Source organism: Sceloporus occidentalis, unplaced genomic scaffold (assembly GCF_023333645.1).
Source record: "Sceloporus occidentalis isolate IW3139 unplaced genomic scaffold, rSceOcc1.0.p SCAF_3, whole genome shotgun sequence".
NCBI classification, from domain to species: Eukaryota; Metazoa; Chordata; class Lepidosauria; order Squamata; family Phrynosomatidae; genus Sceloporus; species Sceloporus occidentalis.
In genome coordinates, this window is record NW_028316983.1 from 182344935 (window position 1) to 182365791 (window position 20857).

General features: G+C 41.0%; 1 protein-coding gene across 1 annotated transcript in view; it reads right to left on the bottom strand.

Annotated features, from left to right (window-relative positions):
- Nucleotides 1-11554: 11554 nt before the first annotated feature.
- The window catches only part of LOC149317191 (inositol monophosphatase 2-like), a 31228-nt gene continuing 21925 nt past the window's right edge, over nucleotides 11555-20857 (bottom strand). Inside the window, exon 9 of the mRNA XM_089517015.1 lies at nucleotides 11555-20690. Coding sequence (XP_089373141.1) covers nucleotides 20575-20690 — 116 coding nt within the window. The 3' untranslated portion in view covers nucleotides 11555-20574. The remainder of the gene's footprint in view (nucleotides 20691-20857) is intronic.

Genomic DNA, 20857 nt, shown 5'->3' on the forward strand with positions numbered 1-20857 from the left:
CGCCCAGGGGCCCTCCCACCCTCCGCGGAAGGAGGGGCGCGGAGAGGCCGAGGCTTCTGGGGCCCACCTCGGAGCTTGTTTTCTTGCTGGGGGGAGGATGGCTGAAGGATCCCCACACCCAGACTGGCCAGACGTCCTCATAACCGCAGAGGAGGACAAATGGAGGACTTGGCCAAATCAAAGCTCAAAGCAGTCATAGAAATAGAAAGCCATTCTTTCTTGCGTGCATTAAAGTCTTTTCAAGGGGAGCCTAAGGCCATCATTTAGTGACTTTAGTTTTAGTGATTTCAATATGATTTTATAATGTTGATGTTTTGATGTATGTATTTGGGTGACAAGTGTTTTGGGTAACTTCACATTGCAGTGGCAAGTTGGAGTGTATGTTCTAAGTGTGTTAAATACTTTATTATTTCCACACAAAATTTTAACATTACACCATTGTTGTTGTTGTTGTGTGCCCTCAGGTATTTTCCAACTTATGGCGACCCTAAGGTGAACCTATCATGGGATTTTCTTGGCAAGATTTGTTCAGAGGAGGTTGGGCATTGCCTTCTCCTGAGGCTGAGAGAGTGTGACTTGCTGCCCAAGGTCACCCAGTGGGTTTCATGGCAGAGCTGGGAATTGAACCCTGTTCCCAGAGTCATAGTTCAAGACTGAAACTACTCTGCTCAAAATGGAGGACATTTTTAAATTTCCTCCTGGACAGAAGGTTGACATGGAGGACGTGTCCTGGAAAAGGAGGACCGAGGCTGCTCACCCTGATTGCACCCCTCAGGCAGAAGCACCCCGCCCCCATTTTTAAATTCTATTTATTTTTGCATTGCTAATAAAATGCAAAATTTTATTTCCAGGACTTTGGGGTGCCATGGCCCAAAGGAAGAGGAAACCCATTTGCATAAGTATCCCTCCAAAGAACAACACAACAACAACAATAAAATGAGAAAACGCAAACCTATGACTAATTATCATCATTTTACATTTCCCTCCTCTCTATAACTTCTTAACACCTTTCCCTGATGAAGAAGCCAGTGGAGCTGGGGAAGCTTGCATCATGTATTCTGTGCATTTTGGTGGTCCCCATAAAGGTATCACTGTGGATTTTGGATGTTATTGTACTTTATAGACTTCAGCCCTGCATCTCAAGATCACTTAATTTGTAATCTTGATTCTGTCTTCTGTGGTGTTAGCTGCCTTTCTAGCTTTGTTGCATTTTCAAACTGGATTTTTTGGAGGGGAATCTATTCCTATCTTCAAGTCAATTCTTGTTTAATTGGTTTTTTGCCATTATTTTTTCTTTATTTTAAAGATTCATTCATTCGTTATATTTTCAGTCCTCACACTTTCTCATACATAAACTTATCCTAACTCGTCTCTTATTTTCTCTATGGACTTCATTCTGTTTCTTCTTGTGTATACAATGTTTTCTAGTAAAGTTTTGTTCTTTTCTCCTTTCTTCTCTCTTCTTCCTCTTCATTATCTCCCTTTGTCCGTCTTCCCCTTTATTTTTCTTTTTTCTTTTTATTTATTATCTGTTTCCCTTCTTCCCTTCTCCTCTTTCCGTTTCTTCTACTATCTCCTTGACCATTTTCCCATTCTATTTAACCTTTTATTTATTTATATAAAAACCTATCCCCCTCTAAATTGTAAAGAATAAAAAAGAAAGAAAAAATAAGTGGAAAGAAAGTAATAGAAAGGAGGAAAAGCAGATGGAAAAGATCAAATTCATATCTTATTTTCCTTTCCTCAAATATTTCCTTTTCACTAGTTTTCACAACTTGTTGATCGATCTTCAAGTCATTTCTTGAAGGCCAGGGACTGAAGGATTTGTTCAAGACTCCTCCAGGTCAGTCCAGAGCAATTAATGATGCTGAACCATTGTTGGATATGGTTGTTTAATCAGCCGGGGATCCATCTAACAAAAGAGTCATCCAAAGAAAATTTTTTTTCTTTTTTTAAAATGTGTATCATTGGCAGAGCTGGGAAACCCTTTTTGGAATATAACTTTCAGTATCTCCCAACCTAAGGGATTCTGGGTTTTGTAGCTGAAAAAGGTACCCCTCTGATCATGGGGTACTTTTGTCAAATGTATAATTCAAAATATGCTCTGCCCATGTCATCCCTGTGATCGACCACACCAATTATTACCGCACCAGTAAAATATACTGCAACATAAGACTTTATCACATGAGGAAAATCAGTGGTTTAAACAGCGGTTGTCCCATGAAAATCCCGCAATCACAATTAACATTTTCACATATAAACAGGCAATAAATCGCAACAAATCATTGGTGTTTATAACACTGAGGCTAATTTTGGCATTAAAGAGATGAAAGTGCATTTAAAGTATCCCACAAATAAAGCGAAAATAGTGAGTAATTGTGCAAAAAGAGAAGATGCCAGCCACAGATGTTGGCGAAATGTCAGGAAGAAACTCTTCTAGAACATGGCCACATAGCCCGAAAAACCCACAAAAAACTGTGGATGCCAGCCATGAAAGCCTTCGACTTCATGGTTATCACATGCAATTGCGCAAATAAAGTAATATTGGAAATGCATTGTCGCCGAAATCCCAAAAATAAAAAAATGCGTGTTAATGCTTCTTTGTGACCACTTTAATGGCGGGTTTTGTGCAATGCAGTGTGAAATCATATCACGTAATTACATTATTTTTCTGGGATATTAAAGGGATAAACTGCCGATCTCCTTTGTGTGATAAACCCAAGTCACGGGATTTCCCATGAATGATTTATTGCTGTTTGTCTGTTTATTCCCAGGATAATGGTACTTTAATTGCGATGTGTGAAAATATTAATTGCGATTGTGCAATTTTCACGAGATAATCACTGTTTAAACCCCCAATTTTCCCCGTGTGATATCCATAGTTTTTTTGTGGATTTTTTGGGCTATGTGGCTTTGTTCTGGAAAAGTTCATTCCTGACCTGACATTTTGCCAGCATCTGTGGCTGCCATCTTCCAAGACACAAACATGGAGCCTGATAATCCCACAAAAAACTGGCTGCCAACCGTGAAAGCCTTCAACTTCACATTATACTGCAATGCTTTGTTACAGGTCCTGCTTGTTCCACAGAAATAATAATTACATGTCTACTCACCTGCTTCACCCCTTGCCTGTCAGTTCCTCTGAGTTCATTCTCCTGCTTTCCCCAACTTTTCACCCCAGCACCCCTTTCTCTCTTTGGTCCTGGGACACACACAGCTGGTGCCTGGGCTGAAATCCACATTTAGAGACTGCCATCCAACTGCAGTGTTACTCTTACTCTGTGTCTTTAGGGAGGGAGGCTGGTCTAGAGCCAGAGCAGCCTGTGTGGGGGCCCTTAGCAAGCTCCAATCCAAGGAGGAGGAGTAAATGAATGTTAATTTGTGTCCTTTCCTTTGCAAATATCCTTGAATACTGCAGAGAAGTAGTGTTGTTGTTTTTTAACCTAATGGGGACAGCTCACATTACCCCAAATTTAACCTACCCCCTCCACACACCTGAAAAACTTTTATAAACAGCCCAGAGTGGATTTTTCTTCTTCTGCCCCTTATCCAGAAACCAGTTCAGCTAATACTTTTGTTTTTGCTTCACCAGTGCCAAAATACTCAGTGACTGTCAGCTTGGAAACATCTTGAGTTGGCATTCATCAGTGGCTGGCTTTCTGTATGGTGCTTGATTGAATAACAGCAGATCACTTGATCGGGGAGCCAACATTTGCTGTTGGTATAGAACAATGAAGCTAGTGGGTTGAAAGCAAAAGGGTCTATCTGGGTTCTGAGTAAACTAATTGGATAAAATAATTGGGAGTCGAAGTGTGAAACTGTGTGGCAGGATGCCCCAGACCACATATTTCTTCAGTATGTGCAGAAGGAGAATTCATTTTACCATTTTTTCCATTCTATAATTCTTTTCTGTTCTCTTTTTGCAATCACTGCATCATAATAATCACAAGAAGTGGCAGTAATTTTGGACTTCTTCCATACTTGACGTTTGGTAAATACACGCTGTGAGAAGAGTAGTAACATGGTAAGAAAAGAAGCAATTAATTTTTATAATAAGTGGGACACAGGCCGTCATGTTTCCTGAAATGAGATTATGAGGGCGAAACAGTGAACAACTTAAAAGAGAATTTAATAACAACTAGGATTTATTGGAGGGAGGAAAACAGATATTAAAGAGAGAAGGCAGAAAGAAAGTAAAGAACAACTCAATGTACACATTTATATTTTTTCTACTCAATTAACTGACTTAGTTGGCTAATAAAATAAAAACAGTCCATATACTATCTGAAACTAACAAGAAATCAGCATAAAACCAACAAAGAACAGTATAAAAATCAGTATAAAAAAACCACTAAATTCAACCAGGGAAAGGAAAAATTACTTCCAAAATCTGAAACATGCTGAAGCATAATTTAAAAGAAAATCAGTGTTTTCACCAGGAACCAAAAAAGTTTATAATAGATGAGTCAGGTGAGCTTCTCAGAAGAATGCATTTCCTAACTGAGGTGTCACCACTGAAAAAGCCCTTAGTTTTTCTCTTATTTACCAGCCCCTTTGAAGTCAAATATGACTCTATTGGTTTTCTTGGTAGTTTTCCACTCACATAAAAGTTACATTTAACACCACTGTGGTTGCTTTTCCAGTAGTTTCAGTGACACTGACAGCTTGCATTAGGGTGTTGATCACATGCTAGTAAAGTGCAATTACAGTAGGATAATAGTGTCTTTGGCAGGTACTGTATTTATCACATGAATTTGGTGTCCTGTTAGAATCATAGAATTGATTCTAACAATTCTAACAGTCCAATCCTCTGCCATGCAGGAATATACAATCAAAGCACTCCTGATAGATGGCCATTCAGCTTCTGCTTCAACACTTCCAAAGAAGGAGACTTCATCACTCTCTAAGGCAGCATGTTCCACTGTTCAACAGCTCTTAGACTCAGGAAGTTCTTAATACTGAGTGGAATCTCTTTTCCAGTAGCTTGAAACTATTGCTCCACATCCTAGCCTCTGGAGAAGTAGAAATGAAGCATTCTCCATCTTTGATATGATATCCTTTCAAATATTTAAATATGGTTATCATGTGACCCTTCAACCTTTTTTCTCTCTAAGATAAACATACCCAGCTCCCTAAGCGGCTCCACATAGGACATGGTTTCCAGACCTTTCACCATTTTGGTCGCCCTCCTCTGGACACACTCCAGCTTGTCAACATCCTTTTTGAATTGTGGTGACCAGAACTGGGGACGATATTCCAGGTAAGGTCTGATCAGTGGTGGAGGATACAGATTTGAGAAGGGTGCTCCAGATAGGAGTGAACAACTTGTGGCCTTCAAAGGTTGTTGGGCTGTAACATCCACATCACTGGTTATGTTGACTGGGGCTAACAGAAACTGCAGTCTTAAAAGTTATACATGGGCGCCACCATTTCGATGTAGCAGACACTTAGCGTCCGCACGTCTTGGCACCATTATGACGCCGCAAGTGCACCAATGGTGCCTTGCGGCGTCATAAGGGTGCCGCAAGAAGAAGCTGCATTTTGCAGCTTCTTTTTGTTGTGCGGAGGAGTCACGCGTTTTGGCCGCTGGTGCTCCTCCGTGCAGCAAATGAAGGCACCGGCAGACCACCCTTTTTGGGTGGTCTGTAAAGTGCTATTGTGTGATAAGTACCTGTCAAAGATGCTATTTTCCTACTGTAATTGTGCTTTACTAGCCTCATGTAATAAAAGCATGTATCTTATGTGCTAAGAGCACGTGCCCTTGGGTAGAATTTATTGCTAACCAATGTAGAAAAAGTATGACTAGTTTATACATTTCTTTGCTTATCCTTCTATAGTTTGTATTAAGAGGTGACCATGTTCCACTGGAGATTTTGCTCCATCAGGTTTCTGCTATGCCCTTTATATCTTTTTCTTTTCAACCAATTACACAGATTTCTCTTGTCTTAGCTCAGAGGAGCCTAGGATTCTATGACTATGACACAGGAAGCAAGTTTGTATACAAGGGTGGTTGTTATGTACTGGCAGCGATCAAAGCTTTCAGAGATGAGACAGATCCTCTGTGAGGACTGAAAACCTTATTAATGAAAACATTGGCAACATGTCCAAAAGCAGCAAAAATTACTAAATTGATGCTGCTATATTTTGGACATGAGGAGACATGATTCACTGGAAATGATGACAATGTTTGATAAAGTCAAAAGGAGTAGGAAGAGGGGAAGGCCACATAGATAGACTCAATCAAGGAAGCCACAGCCCTGAGTTGCAAGACCTTGGCAGGGCCATGAATAACAAGATCTCTTGGAGGACTCCCATTCATAGGGTTGTTGTAAACTGAAGCCAACGTGACACTAAATAACAATAACAAGAAGGAAATTCATAAACTCAATTCCAAAGTTTAAAAAAGAGAACATATCACAGGTGGGCTATCCCCATGGTTTCACATGGCCTATAACTACATCTTCAGAGTCCAGGCTAGTTTCATTTAAGAGTGACTTTATTGCCCCCCCCCCTCCTTTTCTTTCTTTTTTTTAAAGGCTTGTTCCTCCCTGTTCTTGTTGACAAAAATAAAACCTCTTGGCTGGCCATCCTCTTTTGCTAGATGTAATAAGCCATGAAAGATAAAGGTCAGGAACATACATGCCAAATTGGATTTGGACAAACACCTTGATCATTTTCCTAGGCTTTTAGGAACTGAAAGTTATCTGGTAAAACTAGACCAGCTGGTGCTCCCCATGCATCTATAAGTAGACAGTAGCAATTATGGAGACCCAATCTTCTTAGTGTCTTGCAAAGAAAATATAGTGAGGGTCCCTTTATCTTCCTCACAATCCCAGTTCACAGCAGGCTGTGAAACACTCTGAGAAACCCCCGGACAACACTGAGAAGATATAGTGTTAATGAAAAGAAGTAATTTTTTGAATTATTTTTTGCTGATGCTGCCACCACCACAGAATAAGCTTGCCGACATGTTCAACTCTGCCTTTAGTCATACTAGGCAAGAATCTCCCTCCACTATTATTAGAGCCATTTCATGACTTGTCACTGCCCTCAGCTCAAGAGTATACCGAAAGCTGTTTGCATTTTTTTTCTGAGGAGAGAACATTTGGGGAAGATTATTTTGGCTGCTCAGATCATCTCCATTCCAGAAAGTGACCTGTCAATGAACTGCAAGTGGGGGTAGGCCTTGGACTATTTTACTCACTTTTTGTGCAATCTCTTCTTCCTCTCTGATACGCTTCACAAACAACTCTTCTTCACAACCCTTTCTCAATTTTGTCAGTGCTCATATTGCAGCTCTTAGAACCCAAAATAGCTGTGCTCCAGGCTGTGTTGTACAGGAAGGACACCGCACAGCATTACACTATAAGTGGGTAGATACTAGGTTGTTGTTGTGTGCCTTAAAGTCAACTCTATCAAGGGGTTTTCTTGCCAAGATTTGTTCAGAGGAGTTTTTGTGCATGCCTCCCTCTGAGGCTGAGATAGTGTGACTTGCCCAAGATCACTGGTTTCAATACCCAAGCAGGGATTTGAACTCTGTTCTCTAGAGTCCAGCACTCAAACTACTACACCATACTGGCTCTCAGGTACTAGCTACTAAATTCAAATATGTAAATCAAGCACCCCAATGGGCTTTATTTCGGGCTTATTTTAATTAATGAGATTTAAAAGCAGGAACAAACAAAACAGGCATGTATTTGGTTTTTAGGGAGCCGTGGAAATCCTTAGCACAAGATGGGAACCTGTGACCATCCACATGTTTTTAAGACTGCAGTTTCTGTTAGCCCCAGTCAACATAACCAGTGATGTGGATGTTACAACCCAACAACCTTTGAAGGCCACAAGTTGTTCACTCCTATCTGGAGCACCCTTCTCAAATCTGTACCCTCCACCACTGATCAATTAATTATAATCCACAAAGGTCACCAGGTTGGAGAAGATTTTAGTTACTAATGTAAGAATTACATGTACGTAACCAGTGGATAAATCTGCTGCTTTCACACTTCTGCTTCCCTGAGCAGTGGAAAGTTCAAGGGAACCCACTTTCCCTTTGAATGGCAAACCAATGGTTTAGAAATGTTTGTTAACTTTTGTAAGAGTTGTTTGTTAGCCAACACATACAGGCATACAGAAAGTCAATTGCCAGGTTACCTATGGCTGATGACTCAAGCCTGAGGACTGCTTGTCTCAATACAAAATGGAATACAAGCTTGATCTGAATCTCCTGTTTAGGTCTGAAGTTGTTGGGGAGTGAAGTACAGTTCCCAGTGCTTCTTTGGGCTTCCAGAGTTCTATGCACTAACAGGGCCAAGATTGTCATTTGGATTCAAAAGGGAGACAAGATTGCATTGCAGACCACACACAGGCCTGGAGAGTCTTGGAAGTAAAGAGAAGTCTTGGTGCTTGTATCCAGGAAGCTAAATATAAGCACTCTTGAACCGTTAGATGCAGAGACTCGATTAGCCATAAACTGTAGTGGACACTGATGTCCTGTGGTCTGACCAAGGAGGATATTTCATCTCTCTAATGGTAGGATGAGTCTCCAACTCAGTGCTAGACCCAAAGTACCATTAGGTCTGGAACAGTAACACACTGGGATGAATGACTTTTTGTGAATTGCTGACACTCCTTTATGTAGCACTACAACTGGTTCAAATTACAAGGGAAGTAAGGGGTTCTAGTATTGGTGAAAGTTTCAGGCTATGTGATGTACAAAGGTGTCAGTTTGAAAAGAGACACAGAAAGGATAGGATTAAGATTGACCACTCCTTAAATGGGTTATTTCAACAACCTAGCACCGTGATGGCAAACCTATGGGACGCGTGCCACCGGTGGCACGTGATGCCATTTCGCCAGGCACGGGGCGAGGGAGAAGGCGGAACGGGCACTAGCGTGCCCGTTCCACCTCCTCCCTGCCATTTTCGGGCCTCCCGCTGTCTCAGAGAGATAGCAGGAAGCCAGAAAATGGCGCCTGGGAGGAGACAGGCGCACACATCTGGCTCCTCCTCCCATCCCTCCGCGTGAAAGGGCTTCATGGAGCCCTTTGATGCGGAGGGAAGGGCCAAAGGGAAGGGGTCTGGGACGCGTGCCCAGCCTCCTTCCCCTCAGCCTCCCTTCGCTTTGCACCAAAGGGCTCCATGGAGCCCTTAGGCGCGGAGCGAAGGGCCGAAGAAGAAAGGGCGGGCAGCCTCCTCCTCCTGCCCGCGGGGCTTCGCCAGGCCGGAGGTGTCCTTCGGAGGACACCTCTGGCCTGGCGAAGCCCCGAGGACAAGAGCAGGGGCTGCTGGCTTCCTCCTCCCCGCCGGGTTTCGCCAGGCCAGAGGTATCCTTTGGAGGACACCTCCGGCCTGGCGAAGCCCCAAGAACAGGAGCAGGGCCTGTGGACCCTTTGCTCCTGCCCCCCACGGGCCCTTACTGGTCCCTAGCTGTCTCCGAGAGACAGCCGGAGGCCAAGGGAAGGGCAGGAGGAGCAGGCGCGCCCGTCACCCCTCCCCCAATTTCCCCCGACTTCCAGCTGTCTCTCAGACACAGCTGGGGGCTGGGAAAGGGCGCGAGGGAAATCCCCGCCCCTGGAGGGTGGAAGCCCCGCCCTCTGAGGGTGGAAGCCCCGCCTCTGGCATGGGCCCCACCCCCAGAGGGCGGAAGCTCCACCCTTGGCACGGCGACCTAAAAAGGTTCACCATCACTGACCTAGCAATAGACTCATTCTACTCATGCTGCTTGTGACTTAGCTTCTAAGCTCATTAAGATTTGGGACAGAGGATATTTAGAACAGAATCTCAGAAATTTGCTTTTGTATATTTTTGTATTATTTTACCACTAGTTTGGTGGAGATGTTATCTACTGATTTCTACTCTTCTTTTCAGCAATAAGTTATAACTTTTAAAACTGATCCAAAAGTAAGATGTATACATTAAATCTGAAGAGCTTACATATCTTGTCTTGGCTTCTTTACTGTTCTAGCTTTGTATGCTATTTTACTTGGTAAAAGATTGTTTTTTAAAAAATACATGTTGAATTCCTGGTTTAAAGGTGCTAGACATTTTTGTGCCATGATTTGCCTTTTCTATCCCTATATACTGCCTTGTTCAAATATTCACGCATTCCTTTGATTTTTCCACACTTTGTTGTGTTACAACCTGGAATTGGAATGGATGCAAATGGATTTGTTAATTGTTTACCCAACATCTTTAACACTGTGAAGGTTCAAAGTATTTTTTTAATATAGCATTAAGTTAAACAAACTGACATTTGTTGGTTACATCACTGTGACACACCTAAATAGGTTCTGGTGTAACCCATTACCTTCAGAATTTACAAAAGTATGTGAATGGAGTCCATCTGTGTTCAGTTCCAATGTTTGATGAGGTCAGAGTCAATGCACTTATTTCTGGAGAGCCTCTGTTTGCTGGAATGTGTATCTCAACTGCATAATGAAGACCAAGGGGGTATCAAACAAGTCTGGGAAAAGGTTGTGCAGAACAATCAATTAATAGCCTGGGCTATTTTTTTAAAATCCTACTATGAACACACCTTGGAGCACCATTAAAATAAAATGTAAAGAGTATGTCTCAATTCTGCTTTTGCTTACAAAAGGCCATCTCCCAATTCTCAGTGACCAGATAAGGATGGCATTAGTCAGAGAACAACTAAGTTTGGTGATTTTGGAGGCATTGGAAAGATTTGCAGCCAAGATAGGTAACATATGAATTATCATACAAGTGCTTCAGAAACCAGAGCTTTAATGGAAGATTAGCAAGAATGAAGCCATTGGAAACAAACCTATATAAAGGCCAGTTTAATGTTTGCAAAAAGGTATGTGGGAGACACAGCAAATGTGGGAAAAGGCTCACTACCCTGAGAATATCATCTTTATGTTATGGGAATGTTTTTCTTTGGTAGGAACTGAGAGGCAAGATGGATGGAACCAAATACAGGACAATTCTCGAAAAATTTTCAATCTGTTTCTCTCTGCAAGGGACTTTGGACCAGGATAGAGGTTCACCTTCCAATCTAGAAAGACAACAACTGTAAACACACAACCAGGTTGCTCTTACTTATACTCCACCTCCTCGTCACACTGTTCAACACTATTTTCATGATCTTCAATCTGTTAACTCTAACCATCTTGGTCAGACCCTGGATTCATCTCTATCTTCCCTAAATCTTGGGGATTTTGCTGATTCAGCAATGTCTTTATTTAACTCCACTCTTTCCTTGACTCTTGACCACTTTGCCCCTGTCTCTGTATGCACTTCTTCCTCTACGAATAGGCCTCAGCCCTGGCTTTGACACCACTTTAATTGCTATGGCTCAATGCTATGGAATTCTGGAAACTGTAGTTTGTTGTAGCCCCAAAGCTCTCTGGAAGAGAAGGCTAGATGTCTCATAAAAGTCCAGTTCCCAGAACTCCATAGCATTGAGGCACAGCAGTTAAAGTGGTGTCTACCTACTGTTGTAGTGCAGACACAGCCTTGGGCACTTGAACAACGACAGCCATCCTGACATCTCTTTTAAAGATCTCATAGGTAAAAATAAATATACATACAAGATCTGGATTTAGGGCGACTTTATTTTACAGCTCAAGACCAGCTACCAGCCCCCAACTTCACAACACATTTGCAAGATAACGCCCAGAAATAGAATGTAAAATCCATAGTTTTCTTGACTCCACTCTTTCTCTCCAGTCCAAGAACTCCATCCTCCAGTAAGGCTGTCCACTTCTGAAAGACATGCTTCATTTACACGAGCAGATTCTCTTCCTCTTCTTAAAACAGCAGTTTTAAAATATACTTTGAGTGTGCTCAGATGTACTTTGTTCAGCTGGCTAGTGCTGTAAACTTGCAGAATCTGTTTTTCCTGTCGGGGATGCTTTGATTGTGATTTCCTGCATGGCAGGGGGTTGGACTGGATGGCCCTTGTGGTCTCTTCCAACTCTACAATTCTATGATTCTATGATCCCCTACTGAGTTCAAGTCAGAAGAGGATTATATACATCTAACATAGCAAGTAGACATCAGTGGTCTTACTACTCAAACTGATCCACATCTATAGCTATTCTATGGCTGTGATCCAGGCCTGTCAATACATGGTGGGAGGGCTTCCCAGTTTTCTTTCCAAGAGTAAACATTTGGTATGGGAGATCCCATATATGAATAGTGTATTTCCTTTTACAAAAAGCAAACAAACAAAAAACCCTGTACATGAAAGGCTCCTGAATGAATTGTAATAATGTAATTGTGGAAAAAAGGTCACAAATTAGTCCTAATGAAAGGTGCTGATTATCATTAAGGAAAAATGTGATGTACACACAGTCTGTAAAAACCAAGGGACACTTTGCTGTGGCTGTTAGGCTCTTCCTCAAATAATGACAGACCAGACAACCTTTATAAAGTTTTAGAAAAATTAATATGACAAAATTTAGCAAAGTGATCTATTCTTGCTTGTCCCTACACTCGAAAGCAAGAATATGTAGAAACCAAGCAGGATGTGGCCAAAGGTCAAAAGAAAAGATCCTGAATTAAAGACAATTTTTACAGATAGTAACTTTCAATATGTCAGCCCTTCTATTAATTTATCAGATTTTTCACTGGAATGACAATTATCATTGTATCATATAGCAGCGACAGTACTTAATTATGCATCATGTGTATACAGCACTTCCAGAACCTATCACAAATCAGTGTCCTTGGAGAATGCAAACACTCATTTAGTTTCTAAGAAATTTGAACAATAGGGTACATTCCTTTAACCACAGTAAATAGCATTTACAGAATTATTCTACAACACATTACTTATTCCTCATAGGCCCGTATGAGGAAGAAGTGTCTGGATCATGAGTTTCCACAGCAGTATTTTACAGAACTGAATTGGTTTAACAACAGACAGCTAATGGCGCACAATTTGTTTACATGAAATGGAGGTTCATAAACTTTATGTATAAACAGTGTAAGCTGAGATGTTATTAAAGGAAAATTCATACAGTTGAGATTTGCAGAGTTCTTTATGTTGTCATAAAGAAAGACTCTTAAGCATGCATCTCAGCATTTCATGCATACAAAATACTTAGTGCTACATAACAGCACAATAAGTTTCTATGTGTGGCACTGTAGTTATATTGTCCCTTCTGCTATATGGTTTTCAAGGGGAAAGGTTTCCTGTAAAGCAGTGGTATGAATTGTGTGGCCCTAAAGATCTTTGACAAGTTGTCTAAATCCAATCCCAATCAGATCTAGCCAGCATGCCTAATAATAAGGTTTACTGGGAACTCTAGTTCTACATCATCTTGAGCTCACTGAAACTACACAATTATATCACTACTGTATTATCAGGGCTGTGGAGCTGGTATGCTAAACCTTTGACTCCAACTCCTATGTTTTTCTATTCCCCTGAATCCTTCCTAAATGGCAAATGTATATTAATTAGTAATAACAAATTTAAAGTCATCCCTCCATATCCACAGATTCTATATCCAGAGATTCAACCACCCATGGCTTGACAAAACCTTGATTTTGGCATGTTATATAAGTGACACCATTTTATTATTGTATCACTGAATGTAGTGGGACTTGAGCATCCATGGATTTTGTTATTCACAGAGGGCCCTGGAAGAAAACTCCAGTGGATACCAAGAGTCCACAGTACTATAGTGAAAGGGTAGCACCAGCCATTTAATCACCACCATGTGAATCATCAGGCTACCTAGATTGCTAGAACATAAATTTATTTGGTTAAAATTTCTGAACAAGAAAACTCCTAAATGTCTGTGAATGTAAATATGTACCAAACTATGCACTTAATAATTTTTAAAACATAAAGTGTAAGTATAAAAACAATTTATCATATATTGTTATAATATACATTCTTATTGTGAAGCTGGAGTAGGTACATTTTCTACTGACTCTGACTCCACACAAAATAAGTTCTGACTCCGACACTAGGCTTCTCTACACTAGAGACACAAGTCTGAATGTACTCCCCAACCTGTTCAGCCCCAGAGCCACCCTGCACCTTTGCAGGGAGATCACGTAGATGTCTACATGTGCCCCTGAATCCAGATGTTGCTTTGGTCCGCCACAACCTTTTTTCCATCAGCTCCCTTGCAGGAGCCACCATTTACTTCAATGTCTGGGCCAGTTCCCGGCCTGGAACAGTTACATAAAGTTTTTTTAAAAACTTCTCTGCACTGCTGTGATAAGGGCACCTTGTTTCTGAGCAAGTGACTGTGTGCCAGTGGCTAGATTTGGTGGCGGGGAATATCACTCCCCCTCCCCCTCCCCACTTTTGTAGACAAACCCTCCATGATTTCAGTTCCATAGTACTGGCTATTATTCCACTTTAACTGCTGTCCTATAAGTTCTGTCCTTTAGAATCCTAGTGTGAGTGAGCTAGGCTGCAACCATCCAGGGAGTACTTGTGGATGGAGAGTCCTGAACCCCCTTTAGGCCCTGATCATATAAGGAATTTGTTACCATGTAAGGAATCTGTTATCATGGAAGAAATCTGTTACTATAAAAGAAAAGAAAATGTTGGCATTTTAGGTGATAGGTAAACAGGAGTGTGTTGGCAAGCACTGATTGGTGGGAAAGAACTGGACTGGAGATGTGATTGTATATAAGCCTGTGTAAGCTGTGGACCTGTGTCCTGGCCTCGGTACCCCTAAGCGCTTAGGTTAAATTCTGTTAAAATAAAGTTATCTTGAACCAAGAAGTGTGTGATCATTGCTTGTGAGTCTTTTTGAGGCTGCACCCTTAAGGAGGCAAGGGTGACACTAGGATTGATAGTTTTAAGGAGTAGCACTGGCCTGCTGGAAGAGATTCAACAGCTGAACAAGCTATCTGAATTTAAAAGAGCATTAAAGGTCCAAAACACACTGCAAAAAATAATCCGGGTTGAGACTGCTTTAACGGCCATGGCTCAATACTAGGCAACTCTGGGAACTGTAGTATTGTGCAGTATTGAGTCTTCTCTGTAAGAGCTCTGGTGCCACAATAAACTACAATTCCCAGGTTTCCCTAGCACTAAGCCAGGGCAGTTAAAGCAGTCTCAAACTGGATTATTTTGGCACTGTATTTTGGATCAAAGACTAGTCTCTTCTGCCACGCTTATCCAGATGATTTTTAAATTGTGAATTTTAAATGACTTTTAAATGTGGATTGTTTTTACTGAAGTGTTTTAACTGATATTGTTTGTCTGTTAATTGCTGTTGTTCCCTGCCTTGATTCATGGGGAAAGGCGGGTAAGAAACAACAATAAAAACAACAATGAATTCTCAATCAGAGAGCTCTAGGGCCTCACCAAACTACAAAGCCCAGGATTCCATAGGATAGAGCCATGGCAATTAAAGTGGAATGATAGCATTATAATTCCGTAGTGTGACTGAACAGACACAGTTTTTATATTCCTGGTGTACAGGATATTAAAAAAAATCAGAAGTAATATTGTTAAGGGACTGAACTTTCATACTGGCTGCAAATGGCAAGGAAAATGTAAAACAGACAATGCACTTAGGAGGACTCTTTGACTATTTGGTGTTTTCAGTCATTTTCAGTATAAAAAAACGCAGTCACACAGATAACACTGGTACTGGGGTATTTCAATCTAGGAATGGGTTAATCACTTTCCTCCTTGAGTGATCCCTTCAAATTAAATGCACCTGTTGCTGTGGAAACCAGTCTCAGCTTCTGTTGTAGATGAAGCAGCAGCTGCAGGTTCTGTTGGGGATTATGGGGCACAGTGGAAAGACCATGAGTACCAGGGTCCAAATCTTGATTGGCACCCACACAACTGTTTTTAAAAGAGAAATGATTCTTTTAAAAGGTGGGGGAGTGATACATATATACCTTGATCCTTTGTGTGTTCAGTCAGAAGTAAATCCTACTGAATTTGGTGGGAATTACAGCCAAAACAGATATTCTGTAAATATTTAAACAATTTATTTTGTGTTAGAATGTGTAGTGAGGGATAATCTTTTTTAAAAGGCGCACAGAAAGTGAGCAGAATTGTGTCTTTAATTTCCAGTGCCACTGGTGTGTAAGTCTTGTCTCCCCCACCCCAATTAGAATATAGAGAAAAATAATTCCCACTGGCACCATCCTGCTTATTCTAAAAATACAGTCTGCCCTCCACATTTGCGGCTTTGACTTTTGCAGTTTTATTTGTGGATTCAATCAATATGTTTTCTCTAGGTCTTCTAAAGAAATTCTGCTGGAAACTGACCATAGACTTGTGCTAGAAGATCTAGAGATTCTTACAGAAAACACTTCTCTAGGCATTTGCAGGTAGAAAAAATTGCAGTTTCCCCACTTTCACAGAGGTCCTGTGCCTCTAACCCCAGTGAATGTGGAAGGTCTACTGTATCTGTTTTGAGCCCTAATATATACATAGGATATAGCACTAATGGAACATGTTGTTTGATCTTAAGGTGCTGAGTTACAAGTCAGGGAAGCCTTGTTTGTATCTTGCCTCCGCTGTCAGCTTATTTGTTAAACTTAGGGCCCGAACAGACAGGCCAACATAAAGCTGCTTTATTTTGGCCTGTCTGTTCAGGCCCTTAGTCAAGTTATAGTCTCACAGCCCCAGCACCTCACTTCAAATTTCAACAGAACAATAATCCTGACTTTTGGATGGTACTTCTAATATTTACAGATGATATATAGGAAGGGCTGTGAACATTCTGAAGTGCTATATAAATGCTAAATATTATTAAGTTAGCATCAATTAAATATACACAAAATCTCAGTTTTAAAAAATGTGTGCAATAGCAGTGTATTACATTTTATGATCTTTTATAATAATTGGCACAGAATCTGTTAAAAAACTTCAAAAGTTCTAGCTGCCAGCACTGCTAGCTTTTTTAACTTAGATGCCTATATCCTACTAACTGCAGAAAGCAGGGAAATTAAACAGCCATATTTTCCATAGCAGCTGTAATGATGGTAAAGGAAAGAACCTGTCTTTGTTTTTTTAAGCCCACTATTCTCTAGCTTGTAAAGGAACAGAAGCATCTATCAACAAGGAGATGGCATTCCTCTAAGCTAGAAGGTAAGTTACTAGGATCAGTGTTCAAGTATGCCATCGGCTTTCAGCATTGGCACAATTAGGTTTTGAGTTTGTCCTAACCCCACTTGCCAATACAAAGATAACTACACTGAAACCAAAAGCTTAAGTCACTTTGAAACAAAACAAAGTAATCAGCATATGAAACTGACTACAGGTTTTTGCATATATGTACTTTTAGGCCCTTTTTTCATTGCTGGCTTAATGTGCACATTCCTTGTGTCTTTCTTCAAAGTTTTGTTTAGAGATATCACATTTTCCAAGCACTCAAATCATAACATTTTGTACTTGGGAAAAACAGATATTTCACACGATAACACATTCATCACACTTTATAACTGTATGGAACAGGACTAACAAAACTAATAGGCAACTGGATATTTTTGTAATACTGTTGGAAAGGAGTGACTGTGCCCTGTCATGTGGCTGAATTTTGGTGAAACATTTACATGAAATAAAAGAATTATAGCTAAGGAAACTTAGCTTCAACATAGATTGATGCAGCAAAAAACACAAGAAACCAAAACAACCCCCCACTCCTCTAGCAATGCTTTTAAAAGATTACTGAAAATTACAAAGCTCTGCTAACCTCCTGAAGCTATGTCGTTTTATTTTGCAGATCCTTGTATTTTCAGTTTGATCATTAGAGTGATCAAAGGAACACTGAACATTATTACCATGTCCAAATGATTTGGCTCAATAGCCTTATCTTTCTTCACTCTGAGTACATGTCTTGCCAAGTAGAATAGAAAGAACACATCAGAAAACATACCTCTACCTACTTAAAAGGGACGAGATTATTTCTTTGGAAACATCTAGTCCCATGTCTGGAACAGTCCCCTTCCAGTGCTAACCAGAATGTATAGTATCATTTTTTAGTGGCACTTAACTCCAGTACATTTAGAACTAGGGGATCTTAGAGAAAGGGACATAAACAGAGACTTGGGGCTCAAATAGTAAGCCCAGATGGGGTGGTGTGAAGCCGGCCCACCCGAAGACAGATTGGGGATGTGGCAGCCACAAGCCATGGCCTCAGTCCATTGCGTCACCAGCTGACTAAGGAGTGGTTTTCAACTGCTCCTTTTTCGGCTGCAGAAAAGCTGCCTTTAGCAGCTCTTCCGCAACCCTGCAGTGGCTTCCTGGTGTGTTGGGGGCTTGCAGCTTGTAGTCACCATGCTCTCAAGATGCCCAAAAGCCGGCCCATGTGTGGGCAGCCAGAAGCCAGCTAGTAAGCATGTAGCGTCAAAACGCTGTGATCTGAAGCTGCCTGGACAGCAGTGCAAAGGAATGATCTATTTTGCCCCTAAATCAGACCTAAAGAAAAAGGTTAAGGTATTCCCATTGACCAGGTTGTCAAGTCGTGTCCAGCCATCTCCATACTAAGCTGAAGAGCCAGTTCTGTCAGAGATGACTATGTGATCATGTGGCCAGCATAATTGCAAAGAATGCTGTTTACCTTCTCACTGGTGTAGTGCCTATTTATCTACTTGCTTTTGCATGCTTTCGAACTGCTAGGCTGGCAGAAGCTAGGACTAGTGATGGCAGCTCATGCCATCATGCGGCACCCAAGCCTTGAACTGCCAACCTGCCGATCTTGCAATCAACAGAATCAGCGCCTTAACCATTTGAGCCACTGCATCCCCTATCAGACCTACTGTCCTAATATCTGGGAAGATCTATTTCATCTCTATAGTTATTGTGAAGAACAGTATCTCACATCATTTCTAAGAAATACTAATCCCAAACAGCAGATGAAATAGTAAATGCTTCCCTGTCTATGCTAGTTGAGACTGTAGATGATGGTTTGCTGACTGCATGCACCACTACATATCAAATGGAAAACAGGGGTGTCAGAGGAAAAGCCCAGGTTAAAATCCTTTTTCTGACATACTAGGTTTCTGTACTGAGGGATATCTATCTTTTAGAATACAAGACTATTTAGTCATATGAGATAATATATGCAGTCTTGCCTGCTACAGCCCAGGAAGATATTTCTACTGATCAAACCTAAAGTCTAAATTATCACCCTTTTCCAACCAAGGGCCTGATCCCATGGTTCTAACAGCAATGAAGTGCTCCCAAAGCAGAACATTTTATCACTCTTCTCAGTTTACGGCTTTTGTTAGATGTTTTCCTTCAGTCCTTTATCTCCAATTGTGAGCTACACAGCAATATTCATATAACTGCAAGACATTTTTCTTTATAGTGACTTGTGAATTTTGGCATTCTAATATAGACATGGGCAGACTTTAGGCTTGCTGAATCTACTTTGTTTCTGATTGAAGAGATCTGGCTGCAAAACACTGGCGCGTTACAGACGCACCGAAGGGGCGTGTTAGGGTTGAGAAGGGGCGTCCCTTCTGGATGCCCCTCAACCCTAATACGGACCGAGTCCATACAAAATGGCGGTGCCCGTCCACACGGGGGTCACCATTTTGACGTCACGGACGCATAGCGTCCGGAGTCGCATGGCGGAAGTGATGCCGCGAGTGCATGACTAGCGCCTTGCGGCGCCACTTCCAGGGCCCAGAAAGAAGCGCCATTTTGGCACTTCTTGTTGCACCCGGGAACCGTGCGGTTTGGCCGCTGCGGTTCCCGGACGTAGCAACTGGCGGCAGCGGCAGAGCGCCCTTCTTGGGCGCTCTGTAACGTGCCACTGACTCAGATAGAACTATAGAACTAAGTGCCACTGAAAATATGCTCAGCCTATGCAAATTCTTTCACATCTACTTGTGTTTTCCCTCACTTGTTTATGATTACAGAAAAAGGCTTTCCTGATGTACATTCTGTCCCTCTCTTCCTCTTGAAACGTTCAGATCATATTGTAAAAAATTGTGAAGATTTTGTTCTGCTCTGTTCTTTATCAAGCTGAAGAATTCTGAATGCTTGGAAAAAAGCCAAACACCTTTTTAACTTCTGATTATCACTAAAAGTATTTACATCATTATTTACACAGGAAAATACACAATTCAAGGATATGTACCATTATCACTGTTGTGTGTAACACATAAATAAATGTAAATATCTAAGATCTGTTCAATAAATGTACTTCTAACTTTAAAAAAGAATAATATTTTTTTTTCTCAAGTACAGTTAGATGAGGGTATTTTAGGCACACAATTTAAAACTATCGTCCCTTGCTGTGGAACAAAAAACTAGTTTACCTGAGTTCTGCAAAAATAAAGGATTGTTTCTAGTTTGTAACAAAAATACTCCCTCTGTTTCATTCTCAAAGAGGCAACCAACAAATTCAATCTGGGATACCTATAACATTTAAAAAGCATAGTTGATATCAATTCTCATTAAAAGGGGCCCAAGTAGCTTACAAAAATTAAACGTTTCCCTTCACCTTCCTATAATGTAAGTAAAACCTTTTCCTAATACATTTTCTATATATACTGTACGGGAAAACACATTACTAAACCATTTATCCTATAAGCAATCCATCCTGAAGAAAGTGAAAATAGCTCCAAAATGGCAGGTTTTTCTGTTGATTATTGAAATATTCAAGTCTTGTCAGTTCTCATCATCTCTTCTGTAGTGAATTGTCTGTATTTCCTGAGCTATAAATGTAGCCATTTCCTGGGTACCTGCTGCAATGACTCGGCATGACATTAGGTCTAGAGGTCCACCTATGAAAGGAGATTAGTTTTATCATAAATACTGCGTGTAACTTGGATTCAGAAGTAATACAAGACTCTCCCCTTCTGTGTATTGAAGTCATCAAGCAACTTTTTGCACAACCCATTAGAGGCAGCTGATGTTTTTCACTGGGATGTGTGAAGGATCAAAACTAACC